Source organism: Ailuropoda melanoleuca, chromosome 17 (genome assembly GCF_002007445.2).
Source record: "Ailuropoda melanoleuca isolate Jingjing chromosome 17, ASM200744v2, whole genome shotgun sequence".
Classification (NCBI taxonomy): Eukaryota; Metazoa; Chordata; class Mammalia; order Carnivora; family Ursidae; genus Ailuropoda; species Ailuropoda melanoleuca.
The window spans coordinates 12965477-12982722 of record NC_048234.1 but is presented as its reverse complement, the minus strand read 5'-3'; the positions used below and the strand labels follow the sequence as shown (position 1 = coordinate 12982722).

General features: G+C 41.4%; 1 protein-coding gene across 1 annotated transcript in view; it reads right to left on the bottom strand.

The window, feature by feature from the left end:
* DHRS7B (dehydrogenase/reductase 7B) overlaps nucleotides 1–8999 on the bottom strand; it is a 57900-nt gene extending 48901 nt beyond the window's left edge. Inside the window, exon 1 of the mRNA XM_011236892.3 lies at nucleotides 8942–8999. Coding sequence (XP_011235194.1) covers nucleotides 8942–8961 — 20 coding nt within the window. The 5' untranslated portion in view covers nucleotides 8962–8999. The remainder of the gene's footprint in view (nucleotides 1–8941) is intronic.
* Nucleotides 9000–17246: the final 8247 nt, after the last annotated feature.

Below are 17246 nucleotides of genomic sequence, written 5' to 3'. Positions count from 1 at the left end.
TTCCTACCTTGGTGGGTGGCAAGAAGTTTCCAAGCTAAATTTATTTGCCATTCAACCTCAATTTCCATCCTCAAGTTTATAGCTTTCCAGAATAGATTAATGGAAAGTTCATTTCTGCATTAAAATCTTAACATTACCTACCAAAGAAAGGTCTCATATGTGTATAACTGGGGTTAAAAACAGACAAAAGACCCAAAACTGAGTCATGTTTGCTAAGCCCCACATCACCAAACCAAATCTTAGCTTAATTACAGTCTCAGACTCTTCCAGAAGTGGGGTCTTAAGCCAGTCACTCAGGAATCACCTGGTCAGCATTAGTGAGGTAATCTGTCTGATAGACCCCTGCCATCCCCTAAAGGAAAGCGACCTTGCCAAAACCAATCCACTTTTTGCTAGTATAACTTCCTTGTTCCCACTCCCTTCTGCTAATAAAAGTCTTTCATTTTGTACAGTTCCTTGGAGCCCCTTTCTGTCTGCTAGATGGGATGCTGCCTGATTCATGAATCATTGAATAAAGCTAATAAAATCTTTAAATTTTACTTATTTGAATTTTGGTTTTTTTTAACATTGGGTAGGACTAAGAAATGACATTATTGACATTAAGGAGGACAAGACAAGCCCTGGAAGGGTTAACTATGAGAGACAAGAGTTTTGGCTAGAAACTACCAGGACGACCCAGCTCTACATTTTTCTTTAAATCAATGTACAAGGGGCGCCTGGGTGGCTCAGTAGTTAAGCGTCTGCCTTTGGCTAAGGGCATGATCCTGGCGTTCTGGGATCGAGCCCCATGTCAGGCTCCTCTGCTGGGAGCCTGCTTCTTCCTCTCCCACTTCCCCTGCTTGTGTTCCCTCTCTCGCTGGCTGTCTCTCTGTCGAATGAATGAATAAAATCTGGAAAGAAAGAAAAGAAAGAAAGAAAGAAAAATAAAGAAGAAAGAAAGAAAGAAGGAAAGAAAGAAAGAAAGAAAGAAAAGAAAGAAAAAGAAAGAGAAAGAAAGAAGGAAAGAGAAAGAAAGAAAAGAGATAGAAAGAAAAAGAAAAAGAAGAAAGAAAGAAAGAAAGAAAGAAAGAAAGAAAGAAAGAAAGAAAGAAAGAAANCTAAAATCTGGAAAGAAAGAAAAGAAAGAAAGAAAGAAAAATAAAGAAGAAAGAAAAAAGAAAGAAAGAAAGAAGGAAAGAGAAAGAAAGAGAAAGAAGGAAAGAGAAAGAAAGAGAAAGAAAGAAAAGAGATAGAAAGAAAAAGAAAAAGAAAAAAGAAAGAAAGAAAGAAAGAAAGAAAGAAAGAAAGAAAGAAAGAAAGAGAAAGAAAAATATACAAGAAATTATGGGCTACATTTGACCATTTGAGGGCATCCTAACCAGGCAAAACTACGTGGAACTCACTTAAAAGTCATCTTCAGAATAATCCCTGTTCTGTGTGTGCTTCAGTCCAACATTTTACTGCACCATAAGTAAATTTTTAAAATTGACTTTTCTCTGTTGCCAAAAGGGAAAGAGATCTTTTTGCCTCCCTCCTTTTTCTTAGAGCATTTCTTTGAACAACCCAGTATTTATAAAACTTTCCTCTGTCCTTCGATATGTATGCAAATCTTTTTAAAGGTTAAATAAGCTAGTTGCACTCAGGAATGTTTTTCTGAAGGTCCTAGAAGCCATCTCTTTTAAATGTAAATACCCAGGAAGACAGCGCCCCCTCTCCCAGTCGTGGTAGGAGTTTAGCCTACACACCTCTATTAACGTGCACACTGAGATTGGAAAGGTTTTACTCTTCCTTCAGATAAAGGCAATTAATTAGTACAGATGGCCACCCCAATTACCAGGTGAATTTAGGAGAAATTATGAGAGCGTGTACATCAAATGGTGCTGTCAAGTCTTCTTACAAGATTACCATTAATCTTGACACTGTGTATGTAGTGGATTGTAAATGGCAGGATTTCTTTTTTGTTTTTGCAATCTCATTAGCGGACTACTTGTGATGTATCCCAGTCTGGGTTAATGCTTATTCAACAAAAGAACTAGTTTCTTTCATTCCACATTTGTGGAGACAATTTCTTAGGTGGGCAGATCTTAACTTTTCTCCGACATAAATGTGGAGAAATTCTACTCCCTGCTGGGCTGCCTCACTGTCACTTTCCTGACTTTGATGGCTCCCTCAATACAAGAAAGAGAAAAAATTCCTCCCCGACAAGAGTTTTTTTAGGGCCTTAGGCGATTACTGTCATGTGAATGCCAGACCCTCCTGTAACATTGCCTTTGTGACACCTGCACTTGGATTATTTCAAAGACATCTTTTTCAAAGCTGAACTCATGTTCTTCCTCCAGGGTTTCCTATCACAGAAGCACAAGCCGGAAAATGAAGAATTGGCCGATACCTCCCTTTCCCTTCTCATCCCAGAGTGAAAATATTACCAAGCCCTATTGATCCTGCCTCCGAAATAGCCGTCAAATCCGTTGACTTTTGCCTCCACTGAGGAGCCAAACTGATCTTTTAGTAACTCAGACCCGCTGATGATACTCTCGTGACTGAAATTCCTCAACAGCTTCCCACCATTCTTAGGATAAGCCTTAAATCCTTGGCATGAGCGTGACCTATGAGGCCTGCAGGGTCTGACCCCAGCCTACCTCTTCAACCTGACTCCCTCCCTCCCTCTCTGCCTTCAAGCCCCAAATGGGAGCTTAAGCTCTAAGACAACTGAGACCATGACTATTTGCTCATGCTGTATCCCTAGCCCAGTGCCTAGCACATAATAAATGCTAAATAAATACATGTTGAAGAATAATGTTGATAAAACAACTGCAGCACCTTAGGGGCACCTGCGTGGCTCAGTCAGTTGGGCGTCTGACTCTTGATCTGGGCTCAGGTCATGATCTCAGGGTCGTGGGATCTAACCCCACGTCGGGCTCCACCCTCAGCATGAGTCTGTCTATCTCTCTCTCTGCTCCTCTCTCTGCTCCTGTTCTCTCTCTCTCTCAAATAAATAAATAAAATCTTTCTTAAAAAACCTGCATCATCTTAAATGGAAGGCAAATAAAACATTAAAATATGCATGGTGAAGGAAAAGAAGTCCTTATATGTTTGTATCCTAGGTGGCTGATATACAGTGTGGACCACAGTGGGGCTATAAAATGTTAAATCATTTTGCAAACCAGAGACAATATGATGAAACAAAATATTGGCACTCAGTCTATTTAGCTTTGTAATAAAATTTACCAATGCCAATTAAGTCTCCCATGTAGGTATTTATCCCTCCTCTCATCCTCAATCCACATTCTGTGGGCAACCAGAATCTAACCACATGTTTGAAGAAGGAGGCTGGACTCTAATCAGAGCTGGAAAATAGGTATGGTTTGTGGAGCTGATTATAAATTCTGAGAAGCAAAAAAACCAAGACTGGGGAGTGATACTGCTCTTACGATAAGACCCCTACCTACATTTTGTGTTACACTTGGGCAACATTTGCCATCCTTCGGCCACACAGTGATGGTAAGACACAAGCTCCTCCTATTCTTGAGGCTTCACACATGCCCTTCCCTCCCCCTGGTAGCTCTTCACGCTTCTCTTTGCCCAATTTAATTCCAACTCAGTCCTTAAAGGTCTCAGCTAGATATTTCCTCATAGAGCCTCCCCTGTCTCTCCTCACTCCCTCCCACTGCCAAATGGCCCCATTATACATTCTCATAGCACCCTCTACCGTCCTCCATAGCATGTACCACGACTGTAATTATTATTTAGTTTGTAATTCTTTTTCTGCCTATCTCCATTGTTAGACTTAGAAGCAACCTGACAGCAGGGACTGTGTCTGTTTTGGCCATCACTGTATCCCCAACACCTAGCATATTGCTGGTAGAGAGTAGGTGTGTTCAATAAATATCTGCTAAATGAAGGAATGAAATACACAGATAAGCACTAGCTTTTGGAGTACATAGAAATGGCTCTGCCCTTACTAGCTCTGTGCCTTTGGATAAATTTCTTACCATCTCTGAGCCCATTTCCTCCTCTATAAATAAAGATAACCATTCCTACTTTATGGAGTTATCGTGAGAATTGAATAATCCAATAAAATGCTTAGCATAAAGTCTGGCACATAACACTCAATGAATGTTAGCTACTATTATTATGGAGGAAAAGAGGAATCTATGTTAGGGAAGGCACATTCCATGCTCTTAACTAGAACACAAACACAACACTCTTTATACAAACATACAACTGCAAATCTAAATAAATTATTTTAAGTACACTATAGGAATGTATTATCTAAAAGAACCCTGAAGAAGAGAGCACAAGCAGGAATTTTTTTCACATCAGCTACAGCAACTTCTTTCAAGATATGTGTCCTATGGGGCGCCAGGGTGGCTCAGTCGCTTAAGTGTCTGCTTTTGACTCAGGTCATGATCCCAGGGTCCCTGGATTGAGACCCACATCGGGCTCCCTGCTCAGCAGGGAGTCTGCTTCTCCCTCTTCCTCTACCCCTTCCCCCTGCTCATGCTCTCTCTCTCTCTCTCTCAAATAAAGTCTTTTTTAAAAAAAAAAGATGTGTGTCCTAAGGCAAGGAAAACAAAAGCAAAAATAAACTATTGAGACTACATCAAAATAAAAAGCTTCTGCAGAATGAAGGAAACAATCAAAACTAAAGACAACCTACTGAGTGGGAGAAGATATTTGCGAATGACATATCCAATAAAAGGCTAGTATCCAAAATATATAAAGAACTTAAAAAACTCAACACCCAAAAAGCAAATAACCCAATTAAAAAATGGGCAGAACACATCAACAAACATTTTCCAAAGACAACCAGAGGCCAACAGACACATGAAAAGATGCTCAACAACACTCATCACCAGGGAGATGGAAATCCAAACTGCAATGAGATAATCACCTCACAGCTTTCAGAATGGCTAAAACCAAAAACGTAAGAAACAAGTGTTGGCGAGGATGTGAAGAGAAAGGTTCCCTCTTGCACTGTTGGTGGAAATGAAAACTGGTGCAGCCACTGTGGAAAACAGTATGGAGGTTCCTCAAAAAATTAAAAATAGAACTACCCTATGATCCAGTAATCGCAATACTGGGTATTTACCCAAAGAATGCAAAAACATTTATTCAAAAGGATAAATGCACCCCAATGTTTACTGCAGCATTATTTACAATAGTCAAATTACAGAAGCAGCCCAAGTGTAGGGGCGCCTGGGTGGCGCAGTCATTGGGCGTCTGCCTTCGGCTCAGGGCGTGATCCCAGCGATCGAGCCCCGCATCGGGCTCCTCTGCTGGGAGCCTGCTTCTTCCTTTCCCACTCCCCCTGCTTGTGTTGCCTCTCTCACTGGCTGTCTCTCTGTCAAATAAATTAAAAAAAAAAAAAAGAAGAAGAAGCCCCCCAAGTGTCCATCGATAGATGAATGGATAAAGATGTGGTGTATATACACAATGCACTGTGTGTGTGTGTTTGACATATTCCATATATATATACAATATATATTATATATGTATATTATATGCATATTGCATATATTGTACAAAACGTATACATACGTATATTGTATAGGATGCTTATTGTGTGTGTGTGTGTGTATATACACATCTATGTAATGGATTATATACACAATTCAGCCATAAATAAGAATGAAATCTTGCCATTTGCAACAACATGGATGGAGCTAAAGAATATAACACTAAGCAAAATAAGTCAGAGAAATACAAATACTGTATGTTTTCAGTCATGTGTAATTTAAGAAACAAAACAAACGAACAAAGGGGGAAAAAAACCCCAAAAACAGACTCTTAACTATAGAGAACAAACTGATGGTGACCAGAGGGAGGTGGGTGGGGGGATGGGTGAAATAGGTGAAGGGGATTAAAAGTACATTTATCTTGACGAGTACTGAGTAATATACAGAATTGCTTAAGCACTATATTGTACACCTGAAGCTAATATAATACTGTGTTAACTACACTGGAATTAAAATTTTTAAAAAATAAGAAAAAATGTTTAAATAAAAATTAAAATAAAAGAACCTTCAAATAGATCTGTTTATAAAGCCAAGAATCTTTTTGGATGTGAAGTGAGCATACATTTATGTGGCCCGCACACTCTTGTATACGTGTGTCAGGTTCTTTCAAAGCAAAGTACATCATCATTCCATTACTGCAGGGCAGCAGGGTTCCAAACCTGCACTTCAAAACCAGTCCAGCTCAGTCCAGCTCAGTCCAGCTGTGCTGACCTTGGCCAGGGATATGCAGATAAAACAACGGACTTTTGCCTTTAAGATAAGTGTCCTTCCCTCCCAGTAGGAAACTCCATGCCTTAATGAGAAAATGTCCCTTCATTCCAGTGTTCTCCAGCATCTGAGGGTAACCTTTCTCTCCCTTCCTGCTGTATTCTACATTACCCAAGATACCCCCCTTTAACATTGTTTTGTTCTCCCTTAGATTCTCCAAATTTAGACACATCATTCAACTTCTTTGAGCCTCAATTTCTTCATCTGTAAAAAATGGAACTAAAATAGTACTTCCCCGGGCACCTGGGTGGCTCAGTCAGTTAAGCATCTGACTCTTGATTTTGGCTCAGATCATGATCTCAGGGTTGTTGGAGTGAGCCCTGTGTCAGGCTCCCTGCTTCAGTCTCCTGAAGATTCTCTTCCTCATTCTCCCTCTGCTCCCCTTCATTCCAGTGTTCTCCAGCATCTGAGGGTAACCTTTCTCTCCCTTCCTGCTGTATTCTACATTACCCAAGATACCCCCCTTTAACATTGTTTTGTTCTCCCTTAGATTCTCCAAATTTAGACACATCATTCAACTTCTTTGAGCCTCAATTTCTTCATCTGTAAAAAATGGAACTAAAATAGTACTTCCCCGGGCACCTGGGTGGCTCAGTCAGTTAAGCATCTGACTCTTGATTTTGGCTCAGATCATGATCTCAGGGTTGTTGGAGTGAGCCCTGTGTCAGGCTCCCTGCTTCAGTCTCCTGAAGATTCTCTTCCTCATTCTCCCTCTGCTCCTCCCCCCAACCAGCACACATGTGCTCTCTAAAATAAATAAACAGTTCTTTATTAAAAAAAATAAGATAGTACTTCCCTCTCGGGTAAATGGTTCAGCATATAACATAAATTTAACACATGGTAACTGTTTTAGTGTTTCTACCAGATCGCTAATCAATCTATAATCCGGAAAAAAATTACAACGAAGATCCTTTCCAATGGTATAATTTTTTTTTTTAAGTCTGTGTTTTCTACAATAAAAGAAACCCTCCACCCAGGAATAAAAGGAGTGATCCTAAAGAAGCTTCTAATGTTGCAAAGGAAAATAACAGAACAAATTAGGTGGTCTTCTATTTCCTGAAAAAGATTAATTCAGCAAAACATGATTTATGCATATCCATTTTTATAATGCCTCCTTTTAAAGGAAGCCCTATTGGGACTACACAAACTACAGTCAACTGTTAATCTGGAAGCCTCACCACACTGTCTTTGGGGATAATAAAAGGTCATCCCAGAAAATCCCAGCAAGAAGCAGCCCTCAGCCTTAGTGGTAACTCCTGCCCGACACCCAGTCATGACCCTACTTCTTCCGCCCATCTCGGCTCCTTTCCACCATAAGCCTCAGGAGAAAGCATCATCACCTTAGGAAAAAGCTGAGAGACCTCTGTATGCTCATAAGCTATATTATGACAAGGCTCCAGATTACCTTTTAAATATAACTTCTTTAACAAGGACCTCTTCAAAGGCAACCCTTGTACTAGGATGAGTAGGTTTTATAGAGGCCAAGTTCTAAAAGCCTGCCTCCCCCATTATTTGTTGTATGTAATCTCAGCTTCCATAACTCCCCTGAAAGCATATCAATGATACCATCCACTTTACTCTTTTGTGGTGAGGAGTAAGAGAGGTATCTACAAGAGACAACAATCGTAAGTTAGTTCCCCTCCCTATCCTTCAGAAGAATTAGATCATTTTTACTAATTGCATCTCTGGGTCATCAAGCTGTTCCCCCCTGCCACTCCTTTAGAAACTGACTTCCTCTTTGTTCTCACCACCAACGCCCCCCCCCGCCCCCCCCCACGCCATACAGATTGGAAGACGCGAAAAGCACTTCCTGGCAATTCCACTACAAGAATCAAGTATTAGCTCACTAAACGTAGGTGTATATGAAGCCCAGAAGTTACTTCAAAAGTAACTTCTCACCTTTCAAGTCACTGTACCAAGGCAAATTAAAATAGAATTCTATAGGTGCCATTTATTGGGTAAGTACTATGTGCCAGACACTAGGCGGGGTGCACTCTACAGGCAATCTCACTGACGTTTCACAACCACCTCACTAACATGGGCGTATTATTCCCAAAATTACTGCTGAGTACCCAGGCGCCAAGAATTTAAGACATTGGCCCAAAGTCGCACAGGCAGGAAGCGGCGGAGCAAGGACTGATGGAGTAAGATACGTAAACCAGCCCCCTCCCGCGGGTGCTCCACAGTCAATACTCTCCCCTGCCTTGTGAAATAGGGGCTCTGCTTTGCTAATCCCAGGTCTCTAACGCCAGGCTCCAGTGCCATCAGCCTCTAGCGCTCCAGCCTGAGTCACGCCCGCTGCCGCGGGGCTTCACTGACGTGGGTGCGGAATCGAGTCCGCCGCCTCGCGACAGCCCTTTCCAGCCGCACACACCACCACCGGGACCTCACCGAAGGCGCCAGCGGCCCAAAGGAGAAGCGCCAGAGGCAAGACGCGAGCGTAAGCGCCGGAACTGAGTCTTCCATCAGAGCTGGGGGGCGGCGGGCGGCCAGAGGCAAGCCCAGGGGCGCGGCGTGCCCCTCAGGGTCAGCGGCCTCCGCCCGGCCTCTACACCCGCTTCCCTCCCTTCGCCTGGGCTGGGAATGCACTCGAGTCGGGATACACCCGCGCGCCTCAGTTCCGGGCCCGTCCCTCCGCCCCTCGCCACCGAGGTCGCTTCCTCCCCAGCCCCTACCTGGTCGCTTCTGTGACCATGGTCAATCAACTTCATCCTCCCGCCTCGGAAGTGACGCGAGACTTCGCTCCCCGAGGCGGCGAGGCTCCGTCCAATCCCGGCCCTCGGGCTGCGCGTGCGTGTTGGGCGTGCGTTCCTACGGAGGCCGGCAGGAAGCGCAGGGCTCCGAGGTCTGAAAGGCTGTCTCCTACCTAAGTGCCTTCTTTTCATCTTTCGGAGGGGACATTCGGAAGGTCGTGGTTTGGGTGCCGTGCACTCTCTCGGTGGCCTGTTGGGGTGGGGAGAAGTGGTCGGTACACTGGAGAATGTATGCTCCAGTTATCAAGACTTACTATAAATTAAAAGGACAGAATTAAAACGGCGATATATAAGAATGGAAATGAAGAGGCTAGAAACAAACCCACAGGCATGTAGGCATATTTTCCCCCCAGAAAGGAGCCACCATAAAGCAATAGGAAAGTTATTTTCAGTAAATAGTACTAGATCAATTGAATGCCTATAAGGGGTAGGGGTGGGTCATGAGCCTTGATCCCTACCACGTACAAAAAAATCAATTCAAAAGTACACCTAAATGTGAAAGGTCCAACTCTAGAAAATAACAGCACAATATTGTGACCATGGATTAGGGAAATACTTTTTACCAGGACACAGAAAGTACCAACCCTAAAGGGAAAGGTTGATAAATTGGGCGTCATTAAATTTAAGACGCGGAAAGACAGAAGAGAGTACCGTGCAAGGAATAGAGTGGAGAAGATATTTGCAATACGTATATCTAAAAATGATTTATTTTCTTCAGGATATATAAGTAGTTCTTGCAAGTAAATTTTTTAAAAGATCTGAAGTGGTTGAAGGGGAACCATGGTAAGAGGATGTTGAAAGAGAAACAGGAGAATTCTCATAGTTCATAATTCAAGAGATGGCAAAAGTGTGTAAGTTGAAAAATCTCCCTTCCTGTTCTCCAGGTACCCAGTTCTCTTCCCAGTAGGTAACAATGCTGTTAGCTATGTTTGTCCTTCCAGAGCTATCTTACTCATAATGAAGCAATTATGTGTACTTACAGCACTCTCATTGTCCCTTGTACAAACAGCATACTGTACCATTGCTCTGTACGTTGCTTTTATTCACTTTAGTCAATTAATATTTCATGGAAATCTTCACAAGTATACACAAAATCTAGAAACAGGAAATTTTATTTCTAACTAAATGTTAGTTATCTTTTCAAATAGTATGTTTAGTATGTTTTCCTTAGACATTTCCACAGGAGTTTGTATACCCTCCTGCTTCCTGTCCCCTGTTCTGGAAACTCTAGACTCCTTTTTTTTTTTTTTTTTTAAGATTTCTTTTATTTGTTTGAAAGAGAGAGAGAGCAGGAGCAGGGCAGAGGGAGAAGAACAAGCAGACTCCCCACTGTGTGGGGAGCCCGATGCAGGCTTCAATCCCAGGACCCCAAGATCATGACCCAAGCTGAAGGCAGACGCGTAACCGACTGAGCCACCCAGGTGCCCTGAAACTCTAGACTCCTGCTTGCTGGTTCCCAAAGTGTGACTATCCCACTAATAAACCCAATATGATCCTGAGTCCTTAGTGCAAGACTGAGCCAGTTTCCTAGGGCTAATTTTCTAAGCTTATCATCCATCCCTTTAGCCAACATAAACTTCAGTCCTACTTGGAGTCATTCTGGAAGCAAGAATAAATTCCAACGTTTTTATAACCAATTTGAGTTGGATCTTCTGTCAAATGCAAGTGTAAGAACTTTGACCCCCCACCAGGATATTACCCAAATAGACCCCGTGGCTTTCAATGAAAACAGGACAGGGGATTTCGTAAGAGGACAGAATAGACATGCTATTCCTCTTGCTAAGTACAACTTAAAACCCTGGACAATATATATTTAAAAAACATAAGAAGTGTCTGAAAAGTAGAGGGAAGGTATACTGGCTGGGGATCTTGGGAGTGAAGTAACAACACGGTGGTGCGTTCCCTAGTTTTGGTTTTGGTTTTTGTTCTTTTCCTCATTACCCCAAACTGGATACTAGAGGGGCAGGCAACTTAGAAGTGCCAACATGCACAAAGTCCTCCCCAAAAAGCCCGCTGCTCTCTCTAAATAGAAAGACAAGGAAAAGGGCCGCCTTGGAAGACAGAAAACTTAAACAATGGCTCTACTCCAGCCAAAACACCTGAAAAATACTTTAGCCCCGCAACCACCCCTGCCTGCAAAGGCTAAGGGGAAAGCTTAGACTTCCTCTCAAGCCAAGCTATGAAGGGATCCGGCTACCCCTTTCTTCCCTCTACTGACATAATATCAGAGAAGGCCAAGTAGAGAGCTGGGACTTTCATTCCCAGTGGGCAGAAGGCTCTCACCCAATATGGTGTTAGTGGAAACTGTGTGCGGAACCTGGACTTCCACCCCCACTTAATGGTAGGGAGGTACCCCCTCCCTCCTCTCTGAGATGGTATTAGAGGGAGAAAAATGAAGAGTCAGGATCTTTACCACTGCTCAGCAGCAACTGGGCCACCTCCCACCCCACATTCATGAAAGAGCTCAACAATTCCATCAACCGACAGAACTTAATCAACATTCGTGGGACATCCCCCAACAACATCAGAAAACACATTCTTTTTAAACACTCACAGAACATATGTCGAAACAGACCATATTCTGGGCTATAAAAAAACGAACCTCAACAAGTTTAAAAGAAATGGAATTAGATAGAGTGTGTACCAACTACAATGGAATCAAGCTAGATATCAAGAGAATATTAACAAGGAAAACCTCCAAAAACTTGGAAGCTAAACACCATACTTTTAAATAACCCATAGGTCAAAAATGTAGTCTTGAGAAATTTTTTAAAAATACACTGAACCCAGTGAAAATAAGAATACAACATATCAAAAGCTGTGGGACACAGCTAAGANTCGCTGGCTGTCTCTATCTCTGTCAAATAAATAAATAAAATCTTTAAAAAAAAAAAAAAGAGAGAATATTAACAGGAAAACCTCCAAAAACTTGGAAGCTAAACACCATACTTTTAAATAACCCATAGGTCGAAAATGTAGTCTTGAGAAATTTTTTGAAAATACACTGAACCCAGTGAAAATAAGAATACAACATATCAAAAGNGAAATGGAATTAGATAGAGTGTGTACCAACTACAATGGAATCAAGCTAGATATCAAGAGAATATTAACAGGAAAACCTCCAAAAACTTGGAAGCTAAACACCATACTTTTAAATAACCCATAGGTCAAAAATGTAGTCTTGAGAAATTTTTTAAAAATACACTGAACCCAGTGAAAATAAGAATACAACATATCAAAAGCTGTGGGACACAGCTAAGATGGTGCTGAGAGGGAAATTTGCTTACATTAGAAAAGAGAACAGTCTCAAACAAGCTAAAAATAAATTAGAAAAAAAAAAGACCAAAACAAACAGATGGAAATAATAAAGACAGCAGAAATCAATGAAATTTTATTTTATTTTTTTTTTNTTTATTTTTTTAAAGATTTTATTTTTTTGACAGAGATAGAGACAGCCAGCGAGAGAGGGAACACAGCAGGGAGAGTGAGAGAGGAAGAAGCAGGCTCATAGCAGAGGAGCCTGATGTAGGGCGATCCCAGAACGCTGGGACCACGCCCTGAGCCGAAGGCAGACGCTTAACGACTGCACCACCCAGGTGCCCCTCAAAACAAAATGAAACAAAAAGCTGGTTCTTTCAAAAGATAAAACTGATAAACCTCTAGGAAGACTGACAAAAAAGAGGGAAGACACAAATGACTAGTATCAGTAATGAAACTGTGTTATCACTACAGACCCACAGAAGGATAACAAGAGCATACTAAAGCAACTTATACACATAGATTTGACAACTGAGATGAAATGAACCAATTCCTTAAAAAGTACAAACTACCGCAACTTGCCCAATATGAAATAGAAAAGTAGAACAACCTTTAAACTATTAAAGAAATAATTAAAAGCCTGTCGAAGATGAAATATCCAGGCCGTGATAGTTTAATTGGAGAGTTATACCAAACATTTAAAGAAGTAATACCAGTTCTACAAATCTCACCCAGAAAATAGAAGAGGGAACACTTCCTAACTCATTCTATGAAGTCATTCTGTATCACCCTGATACCAAAACCAGACAAAGACAGTACCAAAAGAAGAAAGAACAGAAAGAAAGAAAGAAAGAAAGAAAGAAAGAAAGAAAGAAAGAAAGAGAAAGAAAGAAAGAAAAAGAAAGAATCCTATAGACCAGCATTCCTCATAAATATAGAGGCAAACTTCTTAGTAAAATACTAGCAATTAGAATTCAGCAATATGTGAAAAGAATTATATACCATAACCAAGTGAAGTTTATCCCAGGAATCCAAGGCTCTTTCAATATTTGAAAAATCAATCAAAGCAATCCATGATATTAAGAGATTAATGAAGAAAATAAAACATACAATCATATCAGTTGGTACAGAAAAAGATTTTGACAAAATCAAACACCCATTAATGATAAAAATATTCAACAAATTAGGAATAAAAGGGAACTTTCTCAACCTGATTAACAGCAACTATGAAAAACCCACAGCTGTCCACATAGCTAAAAGTGAAAGACCAAATGCTTTTCCTCTAAAATTGGGCAAGGCAAGGATGTTCACTTTCACTGATTGCTATTCAACCTAGTACTAGAAGTTCTAGCCAGTGCAATAAGGCAAGGCAAGGAAATATAGGGCATACAGATTGGAAAAGAAGAAATTGAAGTGGATTTCTCATACATTTCTGATGGGAATGTAAAATGGCACAGCCACTCCTGAAAACAGTGTGATGGCTTCTCAAAACAAAACAAAAAACTAAACATAAAACCTAGTTATTGCAGTTATCCCCAAAAAATAGAAACTTACAAAAAGATGAAAACCCAAACACAATTGTTCATAGACACTTTACTTGCGGCGGACAAAAACTGGAACCAACCAAAATATCTCTCAAGGTTACACAAACAGTGGTACCACCATACCGTGGAATAGTACTTAACAAGGAACAGGAATGACTTACTGATTCATGCAATAATTTGAATGAATCTCAGGAGCATTATGCTGACTGAAAAAAGCCAACCTCAAAAAGTTACTTACGTAGGATTCTATTTATATAAGATTTTTTTTTTTTAAAGTTAGCACGAGCAGAGGGGGAAGGACAGAAGCAGACTCCTGCTGAGCAGGGAGCCCGACACGGACTCGATTCCAGGACCCCGGAATCACAACCTGAGCCGAAGGCAGATGCTTAGCTGACTGAGCCACCCAGGCACCCCATTTATATAAGATTCTTAAAATGACAGATTAGGGGTTGCCATGGGTTGCCATGGGAGAAAGGGGGATGATTTTGACTATTAAGTGGTAGTAGGAGGGAGATCTTTGCAGTGATAGAATACTTCTGTATCTTGATTGTATTGGGGGTTACACAAATCTACACATATGACATGGAACTGCACACACACACACACACACACACACACACATATATTGTCAGATTCCTGGCTTTGATATTGAAGTACGGTCATGCTCTATACTGCTGTATACTCCCTTTGCAATTTCCTGTGAATCTAATTCATTCAAAATAAAGTTTAAAATCACACACACACACACACACACACACGTGTTGAATTTCTTAACTCCTCAGCCTTCTCATCCTTAAAATGAAGAAAATAAAGTGTGAGACCAAAGGCAATAACACTTGCAAAATGCCGCAGAAGTTAGGGATCAAAAAATTGTAGCTGTTGTTTTGATCCCTGTTGGTGGTGGAATTATTGTTGCAGGAATACAAGGATACATAAAAATATTTTCCTCTGATGAGAGCAGAAAAAGGAAAAAATGTTTCATTGGTAATGACACAGATTTTGTATAGTTCTAAGGAGAAATTTTCTATTAGCGACATGAACTCTAACATGACCCCATCCTCCCACCCCATGGATCTTTTTAATGAAATTGGTTTCCCACTGATACGTGCTTTGTACGATGTTACTTGGAAGTGGCCGGATGATACAAAGGACCTCCCCCCTTGCCTTGTCCACCACACTGAGCTGCAAGGAAAGACCACCACCTTCCCAAAGCACTTGGAATTGAATCAGTAGTTTGCAGAACTTGTTATTTGCACTTGTCATATCACCTCTTCATCTCCGAGATGTATTTGTCAGTATAAAGGTTATGCCAAAGATAGTAAATGGTCAGGACAACTGGGAAGTGATCACAAAAGAACAGCAGAGCAATTTTGAGAACATTGCCCATCTGACAGCAGAAAGCACAAAGCTGAGGGGCGCCTGGCTTGTCTCAGTTGGTGGAGTTCATGATTCTTGATCTTGGGGTTATGAGTCTGAGCCCCACGTTGGGTATAGGGGTGTAGAGATTACTTAAAAATATANAGAGCAATTTTGAGAACATTGCCCATCTGACAGCAGAAAGCACAAAGCTGAGGGGCGCCTGGCTGTCTCAGTCGGTGGAGTTCATGATTCCTGATCTTGGGGTTATGAGTCTGAGCCCCACGTTGGGTATAGGGGTGTAGAGATTACTTAAAAATATTTTTATAAAAGATTTTATTTATTTATTTATTTGACAGAGAGAGAGAGACAGCCAGCGAGAGAGGGAACACAAGCAAGGGGAGTGGGAGAGGAAGAAGCAGGCTCCCAGCAAAGGAGTCTGATGCGGGGCTCAATCCCAGAACGCCGGGATCACGCCCTGAGCCGAAGGCAGACGCTTAACGACTGAGCCACCCAGAAGCCCCTAAAAATATTTTTAAAAAGGGACGCTTAGGTGGCTCAGTTGGTTAAGTGCCTGCCTTTAGCTCAGGTCATGATCCCAGGGTCCGGGGATCCAGTCTCACATCAGGCTCCTTGCTCACCTGCTTCTCCCTCTGCCTGCTCTGCCTGCTGCTCCCCCTGCGTTCTCTCTCTCTCACAAATAAATAAAATCTTAAAAAAATNGGATCCAGTCTCACATCAGGCTCCTTGCTCACCTGCTTCTCCCTCTGCCTGCTCTGCCTGCTGCTCCCCCTGCGTTGCTCTCTCTCTCTCACAAATAAATAAAATCTTAAAAAAAAAATATTTTAAAAAAAGCACAAGGCTGAAACACACACAACATGTTCTGTTATTTGTGGTTCCCAGGAAATGTTCAGCTTCCTGGCAGGAAGGGCAGTTTGCTACTCCCTGAAACTTACAAGAAAAACAAGTGCTGGTGAGGGCTGCACAGAGATCGTGACTCTAGGATAGCCTTTATTTCTTCCCTGGGAGGAAGGATTTCTAAAAATTTTTAAGTAAAGGTGTCCTATAGGATCCTGTTGCCTAATCTAATAATATCTCCACTGTAGTTCTTCAAACTTTTAATCAGACATAATATTCAAGAGGAACATCCATTAAAAGCTAAGAGTGTCAGATGGAATAAACACTTTCATAAAACTGATTTTTCCACAAGAAGCTGGTGGCATTTGGGGCTAAAACTGTGCTGCCAGATACAGTAACCACTAGCTACATGTGGCTATTTAAATGTAAATTAATGAAAATAAATCTAAAAATTCAGTTCCTCAGTCACACCAGCTATATTTCAAGTGTTCATTGCAGATAGAGAACACTTTTGCCATCTCAGAAAGTTCTATGGAACAGCACTAGACCAGTCACAGCAAAGGTACGTTAACTGAAAAGCATTCCTTCTGCACCATTATTTCTACTAACACTTTTACTCCTGTCAAAGACATCTGTGTGTCAAACAATGTGCTAATGTCAACTGGAAAAAAAATTAACCTTCAGACACTGGGATTTGACCCTGAGGAGTCTGACTCCAGAGCACACCCCTGGAAAGAGTTACACAACCGAGCTTTTCCGGGGAGAGACCACAGCAGCACTGCTGGCTGGGGACATCTTCTGCAGTCCAGGGAGTAAGTTCTCTGACTCTGCCCCCATCCCCCCATACAGAAGCAGCGCCCTGCTACACACACACACATACACACAGTGCCTCAAAACCAATTCCGTTTTATGTTCACTGGAACTGTTTGGGTTTTGTCTGAATCAAAACATGTCAATTTAATGGTTGCTACGTGTCAATCCTGACTCGATGACAGGTGGTCTTGCTTTTCTCCTCTATATTCAATCCCAGGGCTTCCACTTTCTGAACCTCCTGTGTTTAGAAAATAACAAAACAAAACGGCATCCCAAAATGCGATTGCAATACTTACAGAATACCTTTATGGTTTCCATTTAACAAATCAATGATTTTAACACGCAAATAAAATGTGATGTATTTGTGTTGTTTACAATTCCACAAATCCTGGGGAAAT